Source organism: Chiloscyllium plagiosum, unplaced genomic scaffold (assembly GCF_037043375.1).
Source record: "Chiloscyllium plagiosum isolate Xiang-an unplaced genomic scaffold, Cpla_swu_hap1 HiC_scaffold_9, whole genome shotgun sequence".
Lineage (NCBI taxonomy): Eukaryota > Metazoa > Chordata > Chondrichthyes > Orectolobiformes > Hemiscylliidae > Chiloscyllium > Chiloscyllium plagiosum.
Window position 1 is genome coordinate 35,730,225 of NW_028270147.1, and position 19,175 is coordinate 35,749,399.

The 19,175-nt window shown below is 40.3% G+C and overlaps 1 protein-coding gene across 1 annotated transcript in view; it reads left to right on the plus strand.

Moving 5' to 3' along the window:
* Positions 1 to 18,349, plus strand: part of LOC122554277 (uncharacterized) — a 260,968-nt gene extending 242,619 nt beyond the window's left edge. Inside the window, exons 28-33 of the mRNA XM_087990318.1 lie at positions 1,161 to 1,244; positions 2,282 to 2,396; positions 2,679 to 2,761; positions 9,903 to 10,102; positions 15,673 to 15,890; positions 18,030 to 18,349. Coding sequence (XP_087846444.1) covers positions 1,161 to 1,244; positions 2,282 to 2,396; positions 2,679 to 2,761; positions 9,903 to 10,102; positions 15,673 to 15,890; positions 18,030 to 18,230 — 901 coding nt within the window. The 3' untranslated portion in view covers positions 18,231 to 18,349. The remainder of the gene's footprint in view (positions 1 to 1,160; positions 1,245 to 2,281; positions 2,397 to 2,678; positions 2,762 to 9,902; positions 10,103 to 15,672; positions 15,891 to 18,029) is intronic.
* The last annotated feature ends 826 nt before the right edge of the window (positions 18,350 to 19,175 follow it).

Sequence of the window (19,175 nt, forward strand, 5' to 3'; positions counted from 1 at the left end):
TAAAATCCAATTGAAAATGAAGCAGCTTGAGTTAGAGGCAAAAGATAAGGAAAAGGCAACAGAAATGAAAGTTTGAATTACAATTAAAAGTAGAGGAGGCAACAAAAACCAAGGACAACATAACCTTGTAAAGGAGCAGTATCATCACAGTAGCAACTCCACTTTACTTCACATTCCTGCAGCCCCTCAGCTGCTCCATTCCTGGCTAAACAACAATGATAGTGCAATCCTGGCCCTTGTCTATGTACATTAGCATTTTGGAATGCACCAGATGATTCCATAGGCAGATTAGTATACAGTTTATCAGAAGACATAGCCTACAAACAAACAAAATGTATTGAATGTCACTGATTGCTACAACATATATCAAAACAATAAAATGTGTTTTTCTATGCCCTATCAATGTCTACTGAAACAAAAAGTTCAGTCCTTCCATGATGAATCACTGCCAGAACCAAATGAGCTTGGTTTCAATTGGCCATATATTGACTGACTTTTACATTCTCCAGCCACACATTAAAAATCTGCAGGAGAAATATCCTGCCACAGAGCTGTCAATCAAGATGATAGACCCTATTTCATCTTTTTAGTTTCTGACTCAGCTATCAGTCAAAATCCATATTCTGGGCTGATTTTTTGATTCAAAAAGAGCTTTAATGGGCACATGCCATTAATTTCATTCATTGGATCCTTTCTTTGATGACAACTTAACCTTTTTTCTTCCTCCCATGTCCACCAAAGCTCAGGGAGCTCTTGTAGCACAGTGGTAGTGTCCCAACTCTGAGCCAGGGTACCTGGGTTCATGAGAACCAGGACACCTGCTGCAGAGATGTGTAGGTGATTTAAAATATCACCTGAATAGGTTGATTTAAAATATCACCAGCAAATCTGGAACATTGTATTAATTCTCCCTTCAAATTATTCCCAGGCACCATGATGGATGACCCACTGCTAAATGCAGCACTGTTCTCTTTTACCATACGTGTAAGTCAGAGTCTTTCCCATGGCCAGTTGTTGTTCACATCTCAAAACGTGTGCTGTGCACTTACTGCCATTTTACATTGCGTAATTATCATGGACAGCAGCAACTCCTTTTAAAGAAGATGTTTCTTTTTGACATGCAGCCAACATGCAGCCTGACCCTTAGATCTGTTTTCCAGGCAGTCCATTCAGATTAAGGGAAAAAGTCTCATGTCAACACTCGAACGGGACAACCTCCAATCTGCTGAAATGGTGAAGTTGAGGTTTGTGTATAGATATGTTATTGTGCTGTATGGTATTAGCGTGCAATTTGGCACAACTTCTCAACAGGAAAACAGTGGGCAGGAAAATACAAGGCTGATCTTGAGTATATCCTAGTGATTAGAGAAGAGACTGAGCAGCAGGTTTCTCTTAATTGTTTGACAAAGAACGTATGGCGGGGGAGTTTTGCTCTCTCAAGATATAGTAGGGAAGATGGAGGAAAGTGAAAATAATTGGCCGGATTGGCGGCAGTTGACAATTTAGTTCTGAGCTGAGAAGTACATTGTTAATCTTTCTGACAAAATACCAGTTAAAGCCTTTAAGTGGTTAATAAACAACCAATTAAAAGCCTCACCAACCATTGACTTGATTATCCGCCTTCCTGGTGGTTAAAAAAAATGACTGCTTTCCTGACCGGGAAAACTGGACAGCTGGATGCCTGTTGGATTGGTTGGGGTAGAACCCCATTTACCTCAATCTGGGAGCAGATGAGGCAGGGATTTGGCTGCTGAAAATCACCCTGAAATCCCTCTCCCATGACCCCTATCCCACAATAATCCCACCATCTCAAAAACATCACTTGCCTTTCCACTGACCCTGGTCCTGTTGTTTGCCCATTAGCCTAGGCCTTGGATGCATTGCTACAGCCCACAGTGGCTGCTCATTACCAATTGACCACTTCAAGCAGGGCAAAAAATCTTGGTCTAGGGACCTGGTTGATCAAGATGCCCACTAGTCAATGTTTAAGCACCTGATAGGCACTTGATCTGGCAGGTTTCCATGCTGATATGGGCAAGGGCTTACTCAACCTGAAAGACACCCGGCCCCACACGTAGCCTTGAAAATGGAAATTCCTAGCCAGGGAGGAAGCTGAGGAAACAATTAAAAAGATAAAACATATCTGACCACACTGATAATCATATTTTAGAAGTTCAGTACCAATCTGGTGAAAGTGTGAATACCAAAAGTACTCAAACTGTTACATTTTACCAGCTTTCTCAAACAGAACTTCACACATTTTCCATCTTTCTACATTCAGTTATTTATCACTACAATGTGAGGAGAAAGAAAAGATTCCACCAAATATCGGCACAAAGCTAATGGATGAAAATCAGAAGGCCGGTTCAGAATCACAAGCTAATTGTAAATCCAAGGTAAGGGTTAATCACAATGTGCCCTGGGTCTACATAAAATGCCATTTGAATGGATCCGTGAGGCATGATGTTACTCTCAGCATGGTTTAAATCAGGCCAGCAGGGAGAAAGGCAGCCTGGTCCCCAGCCATCACCATCCGTCTTGAATCCCTCACATCAAACCCATCAAAGGAGAGGGCACTGAGTCCCTTTAGTGTCCATTCTGGAATCAAGAGAAGCCTTGTGGAAATATTTGTAAATAGAACAATGATTGCAATTAATCAGGTTATATTTCTTGTTTAGGCTATGTCTACTGTATTTGCTGACTGCATGGAAAATTCTCAAACCTCTGAAAAACAGAATGAGGAAGTGAAGAACAAAGAAAGGTGACATGACAGTTACTCCTTATGACAGACTTGATTGTGTGAATGAAAACTGTCCTCAGTTCAATACTGTGGGAAGTTTAGACTTGAGCTTTGAATCTGCTGAATTGAGAATTAAAATATTGGCTCAAAATTTGCTGGAAAAAAAAGACAATTAAGTGTGCACGCTGCTATTGGTGTGTCAGTAAGTCAACAATTTATGGTGAGGAACAGACATCTTATTAATGGCATATCACCACAAAATGCTGAATAATTTGTGATACCTCTTTAACCTGTCAAAACAAAACAGAGCTTATTGACAACTGCTCCACAGGTTTCATAGAATTACTGCATTTATGAAATTGAAACATATTCATTGCTCCACAGACTGATGCTTAATATTGAAACATTCTCTTAATGCCTGATGTATACTCCTGCAATATCATTCAATCTCTTTGGCACAAAAACGGAAATAGAAGTTGTGGAGTATCATTCTTGCAGATTGTCAGTTATTCTTAAAGGCAATTAAAAATTAAGAAGGATGTTTTTTTGAAAAGCATTTAGCTTTCATTTCTTCCACATTTTGTCTTTTTCTTAATCAAGTCTGTTTATTCTTTTCCTTCCTTTTACTATACCTAATTGACTCTGACTCCTTCCCACTTGTTCTTCTGTTTAATGTTCTATTCTTTCATTTCATGAATTAAGAAACAGACCAAGAGTCCGTCCATTCACCAACATCCAAGTTATTTTACTGATCTTACTGTTGCCAGCTCACACTTCCTGAAATCTTTGCGCAGTTTTTGCAACATGGAACAGTACAGCACAGTACAGGCCCCTTGGCCCTCAATGTTGTGCCAGTCTTTTTATCCTACTCTAAGATCAAACTAATCTACATACCCTTCATTGCACTAACTTCCATGTGCCTATTTTGAGTTGCTCAAATGTCCCTAATGTACCTGAGTTTATTACCACTGCTGGCAGTGCATTCCACACACCCACCATTCTCTGAGTAAAGAACCTACCTCTAACATCTCCCCTAAACCTTCCTCCAATTATCTTAAAGTTGTGCTCTCTTGTGATACACATTTCTGCCATGGGAAAAAGTCTTTGGCTGTCCACTTTCTCTATGTCTCACAGGTCATAGAGTTCCAGGCTGAATACTTTCTATCTACCACCACCCTCTGTCTTCTATGGGCCAGTCAACTCTGTATCCAAACAGACAGGTTTCCAAGTATCCCATGCTTCCTTACTTTCTGAATAGTCTACCATGGGGATCCTTATCAAACACCTTACTAAAATCCATGTACATCACATGCACTGCTCTACCTTTGTCAACATGTTTTGTCACATCCTCAAAGAATTCAATAAGGTTTGTGAAGCATGATCTGCTCCTCACAAAACCATGCTGACTAATTCTAATCTATGGTTTTCTGTGTAATTACAAACCCTATGATTTATGATTAGATTACTTACAGGCCCTTCGGCCCAACAAGTCCACACCAACCCTCCGAAGAGCAACCCACCCAGACCCATTCCCCAACATTTACCCCTTCACCTAACACTACAGGCAATTTAGCATGGCCAATTCACCTAATCTGCACATCTTTGGACTGTGGGTGGAAACCCACGCAGACACGGGGAGAATGTGCAAATTCCACATAGACAGATGCCTGAAGCGGGAATTGAACCCGGGTCTCTGGTGGTGTGAGGCAGCAGTGCTAACCACTGTGCTACCATGCCACCCATAATCCTATGTTCAGCTAAAGTGTGAAATAGAAAGGTCTAATGATGCAATTTGATGAGATGTCATTTATTCAGCAAATTTCCTGGCTAGTAAGTTGTCAATATCACAATAGGGTGCACTTTTCAATGTTATTCATTAACTTGCAAGTTTATTTTTCATGTTACCTGTGTCTCACCCTTTCTCCATGCATTCATGTGTGGTATGAGGAGACTGAGGGTTACAGTGGTGACCAGTAAGTGGGAGCCATGTGAAGTATTCCTCCTCAAATCCACTCCAGAAGTTAGTTTAGTTATTGGTTGCAGGAAATTCCTCACACTCATTTTGGTGTTGCTGCAATGGTGTGGGCTGTCAAAGAGCAAACTAATTTTGGAAAGGAGACCTTGGTAGAAAATGCAAATACTTAATGCCAGTTTCAAAATGTGGGTAAAGAACATGGTTACCATTACTAAATATGGTGAGTGTTGTGTTTTCACCTTCAGATTAGTGTCTGTTTAAGAGCTCAACATGTGTAATAACCAAATACCCAAATGATATCATAGGCCACAGACTCTCTGCACTGTAGCACTCAAGACACAGGCTGTGTCTGGAGATTACTCTACAATGTCTATATTAGTTTAGCTGTTAATAAATCCAGAGATCTTCAAGAAAATGGAATACAGATACCTCACTTGTGTTATGTTTGAACAAGTGCTTTCTACCCAACAATTTGGGCCCTGAGATGTCCACATATGTCTTGTTTTTCAAGGACATGGAGTCAGGTGCTGTGTAGCACTGAGAATAATTCTGTAATATTTAAGACCAAAAACAAAATAATACAGGAAAAACCATGGACAGAGTTTACCAAGTCAGCCAAGTGTCAGTTTCAGGGAGTTTCATGATTTCGCTCATGAGCTCTCGCAAGCTATCTCACACAATGTTATATTGCTCACCTCCTTATGAACACACCATGTTTCAGTGGCCCTATGCTTGTGCTATCTTGCCTTCATGAGTGGCTGAAGCACTTGCCATTGCTGGAATCTTGTGGGATTTCTGCTGTTGGTGCCATATTTAAACTCCAACTGTACACCAGGTGAATCACTGCTCACCAGGAACTGCCATTCCCAGTTACAGTGAGGGAAGAATCGCTTCCGAGATGGCCAGCAGAGCAGGTTTTATTGACAGTGACCTTGAAGTCCTGGTGAATAGACCCAGCCAGCCAAATGTAAAGCTACTTTCAGAGTCAGTGTGGTGTCCTCAATTTGGAAGAATACCCAGCAGTGCAGGAAGAACATCTTCTTTCTGCTACTTCACTCTATCTCTACTACTGCAGCCATGTGCAACCAAGTCTTATAGCTTACTTGGTTCACTATTGCATGCAGCATCTAGCCTCAGTCACTCTGATCCACCCAACCACTCAGACTACTTATCCTGCATGCCCTCTGTGCTTTATACTTATTTACTCTGCACACCTCACCACTTTGCTCCTATTTGCACCAGCATTAAGAGCTGTGCGAGTCACTTTCATTTCACTCAATACCTCCCTTTGTCTCATTCCACAAGAAATTATTCCAGAATAAGGCAGAGAGAGCCAAGATGAGTGACAAGGTACCTGACATTCACCTCCTCTATGAGGGGACCAATCCTCACCCTGGCAGGAGAGGGCAATGCCAAGATCTCCATGACCCAGCACAGATAAAGTCCATTGTAACTGCTATGCAGCTTTCACATTCAGTATCATTGTCAGCATACACCATTGCCCATAAAGGTATTGGTGGAACTTCCGGTCTCCAATATGACCGCCAAACCTTTCTTCTCTATCTGGGCATTTGTATGCTCTGCATTAGCCAAAGTCCTGTATGCAGGGCTTCTGGGCCACCTATGAGCTAATACCACCCAATGCCATATGGGGAGGCATTGCAAGTCAATACCAGATCTGGCTTAGGATCATAGTGTGCCAGTGGCTTAGAAGATAATAGCTGTGTCTTTACTTCAGTGAAAGCTAGGTCTTGTCTATGTGACCATTTCCAATGTTGCCCCTTTTTTAGGTGTTGATGCAAAGGTGCCAGGTTATGTATGAACCTTCTGTAATAATTTACCAGCCCAAGAAATGAGCTCCTGTAGCTTAAAGCTCAAGTCAGTTTCCCGGCCGTGCCATTGGACATGGACAAATGGCACCATGGGATGTGAAAACAAAGGTTTTGGGGTGTTTTGAATATCAGTGAAGAGAGAAGTACTATGATTCCTGGGACTGAGTGGTTTTTATCAGGAATTCATATGGAATTTTAGCAGTGCGTTGCTCCATTGACTAACTTGTTGAAGTAGTGCAGAAAAGTTCAGTGAATGGCAGACTGTCTGAAAGCTGAGTTAACCATTGCCCCAGCGTTAGCCACACATAATTACTCAAAGACATTCAAGGTGGCTATCGATGCAAGTAGTGTGGGTTTCAGTGTTGTACTCTTGCAACAAGACGACAAGAAGATAGAAAGACCTATTGAGTATTTTTTTTAGAAAATTAAATGAGCATCAACAGAAACAATCCACAATTGAGAAGAAGACCTTGAGTTGGTGTTGAAACATTTCAACATTTATGTTGCCAGTAATGTGTCAGAGACAATTGTAGATACTGATCATAACCCCTTAAAGCTTTTGGAAAAATTTAGATGGAGCATGTTATTGCAGCCATTCAATTTGAAAATTATACATGTGGCAGGACGAGTGAATGTAATTGATGAAGGAATTCGAAAGCAATTGGTAGCAGGGAAAACAGACTGAAGTAGTGAATATTTGCATGCTTAGAGTCAATGTTATGTATGTATAGTAATGTTCTAAAAGCCTAAGGTTTTTAAAATGAAGCCATCTTTGTATATTGATGACTCATTTTTAAGGGGGGAGTGGTGACAATACTATGCCTTTAAGAGGTGTATTTTGTCCTTTTTTTAAATGAAGAAAGTTTGAGAAAGAGGTACCACGTGATCTGCTACAAAGCCAATAAAGTAAACAGCTTGTGAGGCCTTGGGTTTTTTAAAATTAGCTTAGATTCCTTACAGTGTGGAAACAGGCCCTTTGGCCCAACAAGTCCACACTGACCCTCGGAGAGCAACCCACCCATTTCCCTCTGACTAATACACCTAACACTATGGGCAATTTAGCATGGCCAATTCACCTGACCAGCACATCTTTGGACTGTGGGAGGAAATTGGAGCATCCAGAGGAAACCCAGGCAGAATGTGCAAACTCCACACAGACAGTCGCCCGAGGCTGGAATCAAATCTGGGACCCTGGTGCTGTGAGGCAGCAGTGCTAACCTCTGAGTCACCGTGCCTTCCTAAAACAATAGAAGCAGCTTGAATGGTTGGGATCAAACTCCCACAGAACCAGGATTTATTCTACCTTTTGCTTTCGGTAGCAGTTACTTGGGTCATGAAGCTGGATTTGGAAGCTCTTATTCCTCTCTCTGTTACAGGTAAAAACTAGGGTTCTCTTCATGCTGCTAGAATAGCATGTGACACAATCTATTTTACACACTTTGCTTTGCCAAGGCTGTATTTATGGAATATTACTATTCTGGAACAATTAATTATTAGTAGTTAATATATATATATATTACTTTGTTAAGTATTTTGAGAGAGTTCCAGATAAGTGTGGTTAGGCCACTGTTGGAATATTGTGTGCAGTTCTGGTCTCCTTCCTATCGGAAAGATGTTGTGAAACTTGAAAGGGTTCAGAAAAGATTTACAAAGATGTTGCCAGGGTTGGAGGATCTGAGCTACAGGAAGAGGCTGAACAGGCTGGGGTTGTTTTCCCTGGAGTGTCAGAGGCTGAGGGGTGACCTTATAGAGGTTTACAAAATTATGAGGGGTATGGATAGGATAAATAGACAAAGTCTTTTTCCTGAGGTCAGGGAATCCAGAACTAGAGGGCATAGATTTAGGGTGAGAAGGGAAAGATATAAAAAAGACCTAAGGGGCAACTTTTTCATGCAGAGGGTGGTACGTGTATGGTGTATGCATGAGCTGCCAGAGGATGTGTGTGGAAGCTGGTACAATTGCAACATTTAAGAGGCATTTGAATGGGTATATGAATAGGAAGGGTTTGGAGGGATATGGGCCAGGTGCTGGCAGGTGAGACTAGATTGGGTTGGGATATCTGGTCGGCATGGACGGGTTGGACCGAAAGGTCTGTTTCCATGCTGTACATCTCTATGACTCTATGACTCTAAGTCAATTCGTTTCTTTCATTTTTATTTTTGTCTTTGTTTTAATTATAAGATATGAATAAATAGTGTTTTGTCTCAAGCTTAGTAGTTTGACCAATTGAATTGCATCCGGAACACAACGCCTTACACTTATCTTTAAAATAAGAAAAAGTCAGAATCTAGACTATCTTCTTAATATATTTTGAGGGAGGTTGGTCTGGTCCATCGCGCATCTCTAAACAAAGGCTAACAGTACCGTCCCTTGCTCAGTTGTACAGCATTCCATGGAAATCCAGCTGCCACAGTTCTGCTACTTCACTATATTGTGAGGGCATTTATGGCTGAAGACTTTACATTAACAGGCTACTCCACACATGCTGCAGGTTCCTGATGGTCCTCGGCTTTCAGATGCACGTATTTCTCATCTGTTTGTGAGGATGCAAGGCAGATATGTTGTGAGCATCCAAAAAAACCAAGTGTGAGTGAATGCAATGAGGGCGAATGAAGTGCCTGGAAATACAGCCTGGTCCTGTCCATGAGCTGGGTGCATGTCCCTGAGCACAGTGTCCTTGTGGCAGCATACAATGATAGTTGGTGGTGCATTGAGAAGTGTAGCATTGAAGTGCAGAAGAGTCCAGTAAGTGGATTGGAGATACACCATGAGGTCTCCTACAGGCTTGCACATGTTAGATGTCAATAATTGTGGATATGCAGTGAGTACCCTAAGAGTGCCCCAAAAAGGTTGGTGCCTGGTGTTCAATATAGAGGTCTGGAGCAAGCTGTGAGTGGAGGTCTCCAAGAAGCTATTCTGGTTTCCATGTGGAGTTTTCCCAATGGTTAGTTAGCATGGTGATTTTGGTAAGACCACCCTGGAAAATTAAAGTGGTGAGTTGCTCTGTTAACAGGGCACTTAACAAGCAATAATAAGTGTCGGTTGACAACTTAACACTCCCTCATGAGAATCTTGTCACCCTGCTTGAGAAAAGCAAACTACATGTGGTATGCTGATCTTGAAATTGAGATGGACATTGCCGAACATTTCATCCAATCCTGCCACACATTTTACCATAGTCCACATCAGTCAGACCCTGGCAAGGTTCCATCCATTGAAACTGGAACTATATATGGATGGTCTAATGGGGAGGGTATTTCTTTGATATGTTAGTGTGTGTTGTGAATAGGAACATTTTGAAGTATATCACAGAGAACTGGTATAATGACCATTATGCTTTGTCTTCCCACAATAGCTTCAACCGGCCAGACAGTGTGTCATCCTATCAGGAGGAGTGTATCGAAGCATGGAAAAGCACCTCCCCAGAGACGTCTGAACATAGAGTAAAAAGTACAAAATCAGAAGTTTTTAAAGAATTTTTTTTTGTTGATGCTTCTGCAAAAAAGGTGTGCACCCATTCTCTCAATTCATTCCCCTTCCTCGCAGCTTCTTCAGGTAAACATGTCAAAACACATCCTTGATCCTATTATGAGTCTGAACCCACATTATAGGTTAAAAATATGATTTAGTTTTGTCCCTCCTTCAATCCATCGATCCCTATATCCTATTGTGCTACCTCCCCACCACTGTTTGTTGACTAGCTTCTGGTAACCATAACACTTTGATTCAAAAACTTTTATTTGCATTCTTTTTTACAAACCACACCATGACCGTAAGCAAGCACACTTCTGCAGTTTCTTGCACGGTCTCTCACCATCCCCATCTGCATGTTTTGATCTTTTGATCCGAGCTTGCTTATCTTTTCCAATCACGATGCATAACATACATTAACAGAGCCTCCCACCAATATGTAGTCTGAAATTCAGTTTCAAATTTTATTCTTCTTGTCATATATTTCTGCCACTTTGAAAACCACCTCACAGTTTACTCCTCCAACCAGGCTTTAACCAATAGCTCAATGCATGTTTCAACTTTATACATGATATTCCATGTCTAACCCACACTGGCATTTCAATCCCACTCCTACAACAACAGGGATTTACATTGTACTAACTGTGCATTTGTAAGAACTGAAGGATTTTGAATTTAAATAAGCTCACATATACACCCAAACTGGAAAATATTCCTTAACCAAGGCAGTGCACTAAGAAGTGTTCATTTTCATCAATAAAGGAGAAGCATAGGAAAGGAGCCTTGTGAGCAGAAATCCAAGACACAATAAGCCACTAATGTGACACTTTAAAAATGTCATTCAAGGAATGTGGGTGTGGCTGCCAAGACCAGCACATAATGCTGATCCCTAATTGCCCTTGAACTTACCATAAAAATAACACATAGAGGGATTCTGTTCTTAATGTGAAAATAACTCAGTACCAAAGGAAAGTGTTTATGTCTGGATGTTGCTATGGAGTTGTGGATTGGCAGCTCAAACTCAGTTCCCCAACTTCTTATTTCCTTAGCATATGTATAGTCACAGTGCCAGGCAATAGTCCTGTTTGTGGTTAAATGATGTTCTCTAAGACCACATTCACATTTTAATCAGCAGATGCTCCTCAATAATGTGACTTGTTGCTTGGATTGTATCATAACTGAAACCTGGCTGGTCCAGGCCATCCCAAAGATGTTAGACAGCTGCAGAAGCCATGGTCAGACCAAAAATGGTTTCGAAGAATTCAATGGTTTCATGGGAGATCACTGCACTTCAACCTGGCTCTGAAATCAATGCTTTATGGAAGAGTGGTTTCTGGGGATGATTTTCACACCAATCTTCCATCTAATCCTCCTGAGATTGGTCTTCGTCCGTAATTCCATGTCATAGTGCATTTAACTATATAGAGTGGTGTGAGGCAAGGGGGACTGATAGTGGATTGAGGAGGTCATTCAATAAGAGTAGGCTTGGACTGGAGTATATCTTCTCCAGTAACTTGCCTGTTGGGTAGTTTCTCGGTTCAAGGAGCTGGGGGTGTGGAGTTGAGAGTTGGGGGGTGGGGATGGAGATGGGGAGGAGATAGGTAGGTGCATTGATAAAAGAGTACCTGTAATGATACACAGTGTTGAGTTGAGTTGGGTTGGTATTGTGCTAGGAAGCAATATTCTGCAGATGAGAACATAATGTCAAGGAAAGAGGTCCTTAAGGATTTGGTTTAGGATCCCTTAAGATGTCAGTCAGTTTATTGAGGAGGTTGCTGAAGGTTTTTTTTACAGGTATACTGTATAGGGGATACAGGAGTTTACTGAAGAAGGAAATCAAGATGGCAAAAAGGGGGCATGAAATAACCTCGGCTGAGAAAATTATGATGAATCCAAAGAGGTTCTTTAAGTATATTAAAGGAAAAAGAATAAATAGAGAGTGAATAGGACCCCTCAAGTGGACTCGTATGTGTAGAACTGCAGCAGATGAGTGAGGTCCTCAATGAATATTTCTCCTGTGTTTTCGATGGAGAAAGACATGAAGACTTGGGAATTTGGGGAAGTTAGTGGTGATATCTTGGGGACAGTCCAGATCACAGTAGAGGAGGTGTTGGATGTATTAGAATGTATGAAGATGGATACATTTCCTGACCCTGACCAGATACATCCAAGAGGCTAGAGAAGGAATTGTGGGGGCCCTGGCTGAGACTTTTACATCATTGTTAGCCATGGGGGAGGTCCCGGAGGACTGGAGAATAGCAAAAGTTGTGCCCTTATTCAAAAAGGGCTGCAAAGAAAAACCTGAGAGCTAAAGACCAGAAAGCTTAACATCTGTGGTAGGTAAGTTACTTGAGAAGATTCTCAGAGATAAAATGTACATGTATTTGGAAAGACAGAGTTTGATTAGGAATAATCAGCATGACTTTGTGCATGGGTGATCACGCCTCACAAATTTGATGGAATTCGTTGATGAAGTGACCAGGAAGATTGACAAGGGCAAGGCTGTAGACATAGTCTGTATTGATTTAAGTAAGGCCTTTGATAAGGTTCCACATGGTAGGCTGCTCTGAAAGGTTAGACCTCATGGAATTCAAAGGGAGCTGGCAAATTGGTTACACAATTGGCTTGATGGTAGGAAGTAGAGGATAATAGTGGAAGAATGCTTGTCTGATTGAGGTTTGTGACTCACGGAATGCCTTAGGAGTCGGTGTTGGGCCCATTGCTGTTTGTCATCTGTATCAATGATTTGGATGAGAATGTGCAAGGCATGATTAGTAAGTTTACAGGTGACACTAAAATAGGAGGTTTCGTGGACAGTGAAGAAGGTTGTCAGAAATTGCAGCAGTACTTTGATCAGCTGGGGAAGTGGGCCAAGAAGTGGCAAATGGAGTTTAATATAGATAAGTGTGGATTTTGGAAAGTCAAATCAAGGTAGGAGTTTCATGGTGAATGGTAGGGCCTTAAGGAGTGTCGTAGAACAGAGCGACCTTGGAGTTCAGGCCACAGTTCTCTGAAAGTGGAGTCACAGGTAGATAGGGCAGTGCAGAACACTTTTGAAACAGTGGCCTTCATCAGTGAGGGCATTGACTCTTTTTTGACTCTGATCTCCAACATCTGCAGTCCTCACTTTCTCGTTGCTATAGGAAGGATGTTATTAAACTGGAAAGAGTGCAGTAGAAACTTGCAAGAATGTTGCCAGGGCTCATAGGGTCTGAGTTATAGGGAGAGGTTGGACAAACTAGGACTTTTTTCTTTAGAATGTAGGAGACTGAAGCAGGATCTTATAGAAGTGATTAAGATCATGAGAGGCATGGATAGAGTGAATACAATTGGTCTTTTCCCCACGGTTGGGGAATCAAGAACTAGAGGGCATCAGTTTAAGATTAGAGGGAAAAGAATAAAAGGGAACCTGAGGGACAACTCTTTTTTACACAGAGAGTGGTATTCAAATGGAATGAGCTGCCAGCCGAAGTGGTTGAGGCAGGTCCATTAACAACAGTTAAAAGGCATTTAGACAAATACATGAATAGGAAAGGTTTAGAAGCGTATGGGCCAAGTGCAGGGAAATGGGGTTAACATTGATGGACCTTTTGCTCGGCCTGGACCAGTTTGGGTCAAAGGGTCTGTCTCCATGCTGTAGGACTCTATGACTCTATGATTCCTGTTAAAGTGCTGTTCTATGTGAGTGTTCTGTCAAGGGTGATGCTTAGATAAACAGGTGGAGAACATGCTTCAGTCACTAACCATCCGGGATGATTTACAAGACCCTCACATTGCTGTCATTACAAAGGTGGAATGTGCTAGAGTCTGTTTGACTGGTGTTTGGTTGTAGGCTCCACATCTTTCAGTCATCAGTCAGCCATAACATTATGTAATGCATCTTCCAGCTCAGATGAAGTCTGAACCTGTAGTACACAGCAGATGTTTTCTGCATGGATAAACCGGGACCAGGTGGGGGGCAGTTTGTTGATGTACGAGTTGAATAGGGTTGGGGCTAAGACAGTCTCCTGAGGTAACTCATTCATCTATTTCCTCCAGGCACTAGTGTTGTCACCCATATGCCTCTTGACCCTGAACTGTCTGTGCTGGATTAGCAGTTCAATGGTTTCACTAACCCAGGGAGGGGAAACGCTTGATATTTTGATGAATATGTCCATATGTCAGACTGTAGTGAATGGTAGGAAGGTCACAGCAAATCATCCTGTTTTGAGATTCCTTTGAAATATATTTTCAATGAAAGTGAGAAATGTGACGACTTGCTCACATACACTTCTTCCTTGTTAAAAGCCTGCCTAGTCTATACTCGGGATGTTTTGCCACTTCTGCCTTAATGTACTGTAGGACCAATCATGCTACTACTTTGAAGCACACTGATAACAAGGATATTGGCCAGGAAGTTTATGGTAATTTTGAATCTTTGCTGTTGTATCTAATAAGCTCCGATAATGAACGTTAAATACCTAGTGACTGAAGGTAATAGGGTAACAAGGTGTCTGTTATATATTAGTTAATTATACATAAATGCATCAAAGGTGTCTTGCGGTGCAGTGGTAGTGATCCTAGCTCTGAGTCTGGAGGCCTGGGTAAAAACCTCACCTGCTCTAGATCTGTATAATAACATGTCTGAGCAGGTCAATTAGAAAAATATCTATTTGGACACATCATTGGGGGTTTTTGTGACACTGGATAGTGCCCCTAACTTTGATCGAGAGACCCTACTTTAATGCCCATCTGTTCCAGAGGTCCATCATAACATCACTGAACAGGATGATTAGAAAATATCAGATTGCAAAGTCAGACCAGCTCTTACTAACCTCTGAAAACACAAAGACTCAGGAATATTTAATCACATCTGTCATCTTCAAAAAAAAACTCTACTTAGATACATCATTGGGGCTCTTACGATGCAGTGGTAGTATTCCTATGTCTGAGCCAGAAAGCCTGGGTTCATGTCCCACCTGTTCCAAGGATGTGTCATTACACATCTGAACAAGATGATTAGAATATCTACTAAAATATGTTGTGAGGTCTGTTGTGGTGCACTGGTAGTGTCTCTAACTCTGAACCAAGAGACCTGAGTTTGAGATCCACCCTGTTTAGAAGTGTGTCATAATAACTCAGAACAGGTTTTCTTTAGAAATCTAGATCAATATCTCTGGTTCAGATAGACTGCAAGCAGCACAGTCTTGTGACAGATCTGTGGACCAAAAGGTTCAAGTTTAAAACTGTGTTAAACAATCAGTTGTCTCCACCATAGTGTTCTAGTTCAGGTGCATTCTTACAAATAGATTTGGATCTCCTTTAAAATTTGCCTGACTCTGAAAGGCTGATGACATGAGACATGCATAGGATTTTGATAGTCTTCCCTCAGATAACTTCTGTATACGTTTAGGCCAACCGGGAGTGGAGTCATGAGCTAAGGTGCTTTAGAAATTCAGAGGATATCAGCAGTGCCCAGGTTGATGGCCTAGTGTACTTTGTCCAACTGCAGGACATTGAAGTGTTCAAACTTGCCATTGTATAGCCTGTGGAAGGATTCTCAGAAAAATAATAGTATTAATAAATACTATTAATAAATAACAGAGGTTTAAATGATGCTGGGGAAGGTGAAGCAGACTGATTTGCACATTATGTATTCCAATACTTGCTTTTAGGTGCTAATGACTTGCATGAGACGTTTATACCAGAAAATCAACTGAAAAGGGAGACATGCAGAACACTTTCCATCATATCACTTAATGGCTTCACAGTGGCATCAAAGACGTCTTTACCATTCAAGTCAGACAACATTTATGGCCCTCAAAACCTTCAACTGCACAGAAAAGACAGGAAGAGAAATTCTACTCTTCATTCACTCAGCAAGCAAAATGAGGTGAAATTAACTCAATCTCTAAAATTATTTTAAGGAACATTACATCACCATAGTAATTCTTTGTGAATCACTGACAATACAATTTTATCTCCAATAATCTGTTAAACATTTTGAAAATAATTATTGCATCATTGATTAATCTGATCATCCACCAGTAGCCACCATTTTGAATAACAGAAGAACTGAGCTACACAGCCTCACCTTTTCCTCAGGGTACACGAGGGCAGAAAGGGCAAAATGGAATAAATATTGAACAATAGTATAATTGGAGCTACCTTGTAGATGTTAAGACACGAGACAATTATTCAGTGTCTGGACACTTTAGACAATTTTGGTTTGCTTCCTCAGAGCAGTGTTACTGGAAGCCTCTGTGCTGTTTTTGAAGATCAAAACTTCAACATTTGTTGATATTGATATTTTGCTGTGCAATGATGCAATGATTCACATTAATTCTAGGTCAACTACATTTTAAACATTCATTAAACCACAAATAAGAATTACTGCGTTCAAGAATCAATAGGTGAATTGTTATAATTGGTACATTATTTCTATGTAGCCACTAGCTGGTCATTTCAAACATCTGAGAAGCATATTTTTGTTTCAACAAAAGATAGGAAAAAAAAGTCTAAATACGAGTTGTGAAATGAAATGAGTAAATGCAAGGTGCGACTTGGTTTTTTAAAAAGCAATAATTAGAATGTTAATAGGTATGTTGCTGTGGTGGAGTAGAAGGATTTAGAAATACAGTTGGAAAATCTGTTTTTTTTAAAGAACAACTACAGTATTTCTAGTTTTTTTTATTTTTAGATTTAGAATTCCAACTGTGTTGAAACAGACCCTTCGGCCCAGCAAGTCCATACCAATCCTCTGAAGAGTAACCCACCCAGACCTATTACCCTACCCTATTATCCTATATTTACCCCTGACTAATACACCTAACCTACGCATCCTTGAACACTATGGGCAATTTAGCATGGCCAAATCACCTAAACTTTATCCTGAGAGGTACACATATGAATGCCAAGAAGGATTGTTGAATCGACACAAAGCCTTAATTATATACTTCAATATACTGTGCTCATTATTGCACTCCACTTTAAGACAATTATTAGCGCTTTCGGAAAGGTTCATTGGATATTAGTTGGAGAAAATAAATGTACAAAAAGACTGGTTGCTCAACTTTGGTTGAACAGATGTTATGTGACAATGCACTTACTAATCATAAACATAGATATGAGATAATTAGAACGCTTGTGGAACCATTGCCAGGTTCTTAGTTCAAGACTGTAGGAAGTGACTTAGCTGGTAACTTGTTCTCATTCCTTTCTATGGGTGGTCCTTGACCCCCATGATGCCACAGAATGATAACAACTTTATTCCACCAAGAACATTCATAAGAACATAGGACTCTGGAGCAACAATACATCCATGTGGCCTTTCAAGACTGTTTAACTGGTCATCAAAATCATGTTTGATTGGTTGTGGTATTAGCTTAATTTGCCTGTCTTCACCTTGACTCATACTCTCTTGCCCATCAACAGTTTTTTTAACTTAGCCTTGAATAAATCTAAAGACGCAGCCTCCACTACCTTCTAGTGAAGAGAATTTCACATTCTAATGACCCTCTGCCTTTAATAGGAGACCTTTTATTCTTAAACAATGTTCCCATCCATCACCCTGCATATCTTCCCTGCCCTCCCATTCAAAATTCCATAATTGAAATGCTGTCATTGATATTCATTGCACCTTTCCTATAAGAGGGAGCACCTGTCTTTTAGAAGAGCTGGCTAAATGCACCACATGGTTCTCTGCACAATGCTGAGCACAAAGGCAGACAACAGCGCAAAAGAAAAGAAAGCAATGTAGGGCATGCTTGGCCAGATGCTACGATCATGCAGATGTGGTGGCTGCATAAAACTTATGTCAACCCACCTAATTCAGAACAGGATTTAAACAGTTACACAGTCGCATCTCCTGCACCCAAGAGCTAAAGCATATGAGTTTCTAGTCTGTTTTGTTCTTTACTATAAATTAGGCCTAAATAAATATAAATTATAACAAAATTTGTGATTCTGCCACTCATGACATTAACAAAAGCCATAAGTGGATTGGGCTTTCATTCTTATTTACATCTTTCAGATGATCTGTTATACCAAGGTCCTCTCTGTTCATGGAGATGAATATCAACAATGCCACGACACTGTAATGAAGATCATCAGTGGCCTAGCCAACATTTACCCTCAGCTAACCTCAGTGGAACAAATTATCTGGACAATGATTTCATTGCTGTTTATAGGATTTGGCTGCATACAAATTTCTGTATTTCCTTCATTACAATAATAATTACATTTCAAAAAATACTTAATTGGTTGCTTTGACTAGTCCTGAAGCTATGATATGTGATAGATAGATGAAAATCTATATTTTATCTTAATTTCATTGACCTCTACTTTCTTGTCTATTTCCCAGATGTTGTTTAGAAGATTAGAAAAGCCTTGTCTTTGTCAGAAGAGAATTGCTTTGGCTTATCTTAAAATAGATCCACTGCAGCTCAATGAAAGAAGTTTGGAATCCTCCAAAAGACACTTTTTAGTATTGGGTGAACAACCTGCAATGAACATAATTAAGTTTAATTCAATCTAATTTTCTGTTGTATTTAATTATTTGCATTTCAATTTACGGTTCCTTCTGTTCAGTGAATAACTTCTTTTCAATTATATATTCTTCACTGAGAATTTTACACTACATACAACCTTGTTGTTTTAGAATGTTATCTAAAAATGTAAAGTATATTTATCTTTTGATTATTAGTCAGAGTCAGATGAGGATTTCATCAAAACATTCCTGTGTTCCTGTGTGACTTACATTTCGCTGGTATTTGTTTGTATATTGTCAAAGCAAAATGAAATCACCAAGAATTTACAGAAACATTACAATTGTGTTCAGCATAAATAATATTTGTGAAATATATTCATTTACATTATTAAACACCATTACACCACAGAACTGATAAATGTAGTTATTCTAATCAACTTGTTCAGATGTGACACATGGGCATAAGCCTAGATTTTCTGAAGGAGAGATGAGGATAAAGGTCATATTCACGCTTGTTTTCATATTTGCCTCTACACTAATCTGGATGAAGTTGGGTTAAGCAAAAGGCTAATAGTTTATTAATAGTGATAATGCTAATAATTTGGACAACCTTGAAGGTTCATTCTCCCACCTCCCTAAAGTTTGATATTTACATTTTTATCTACAAACTGTTGAAGACAAAGGCAAAAT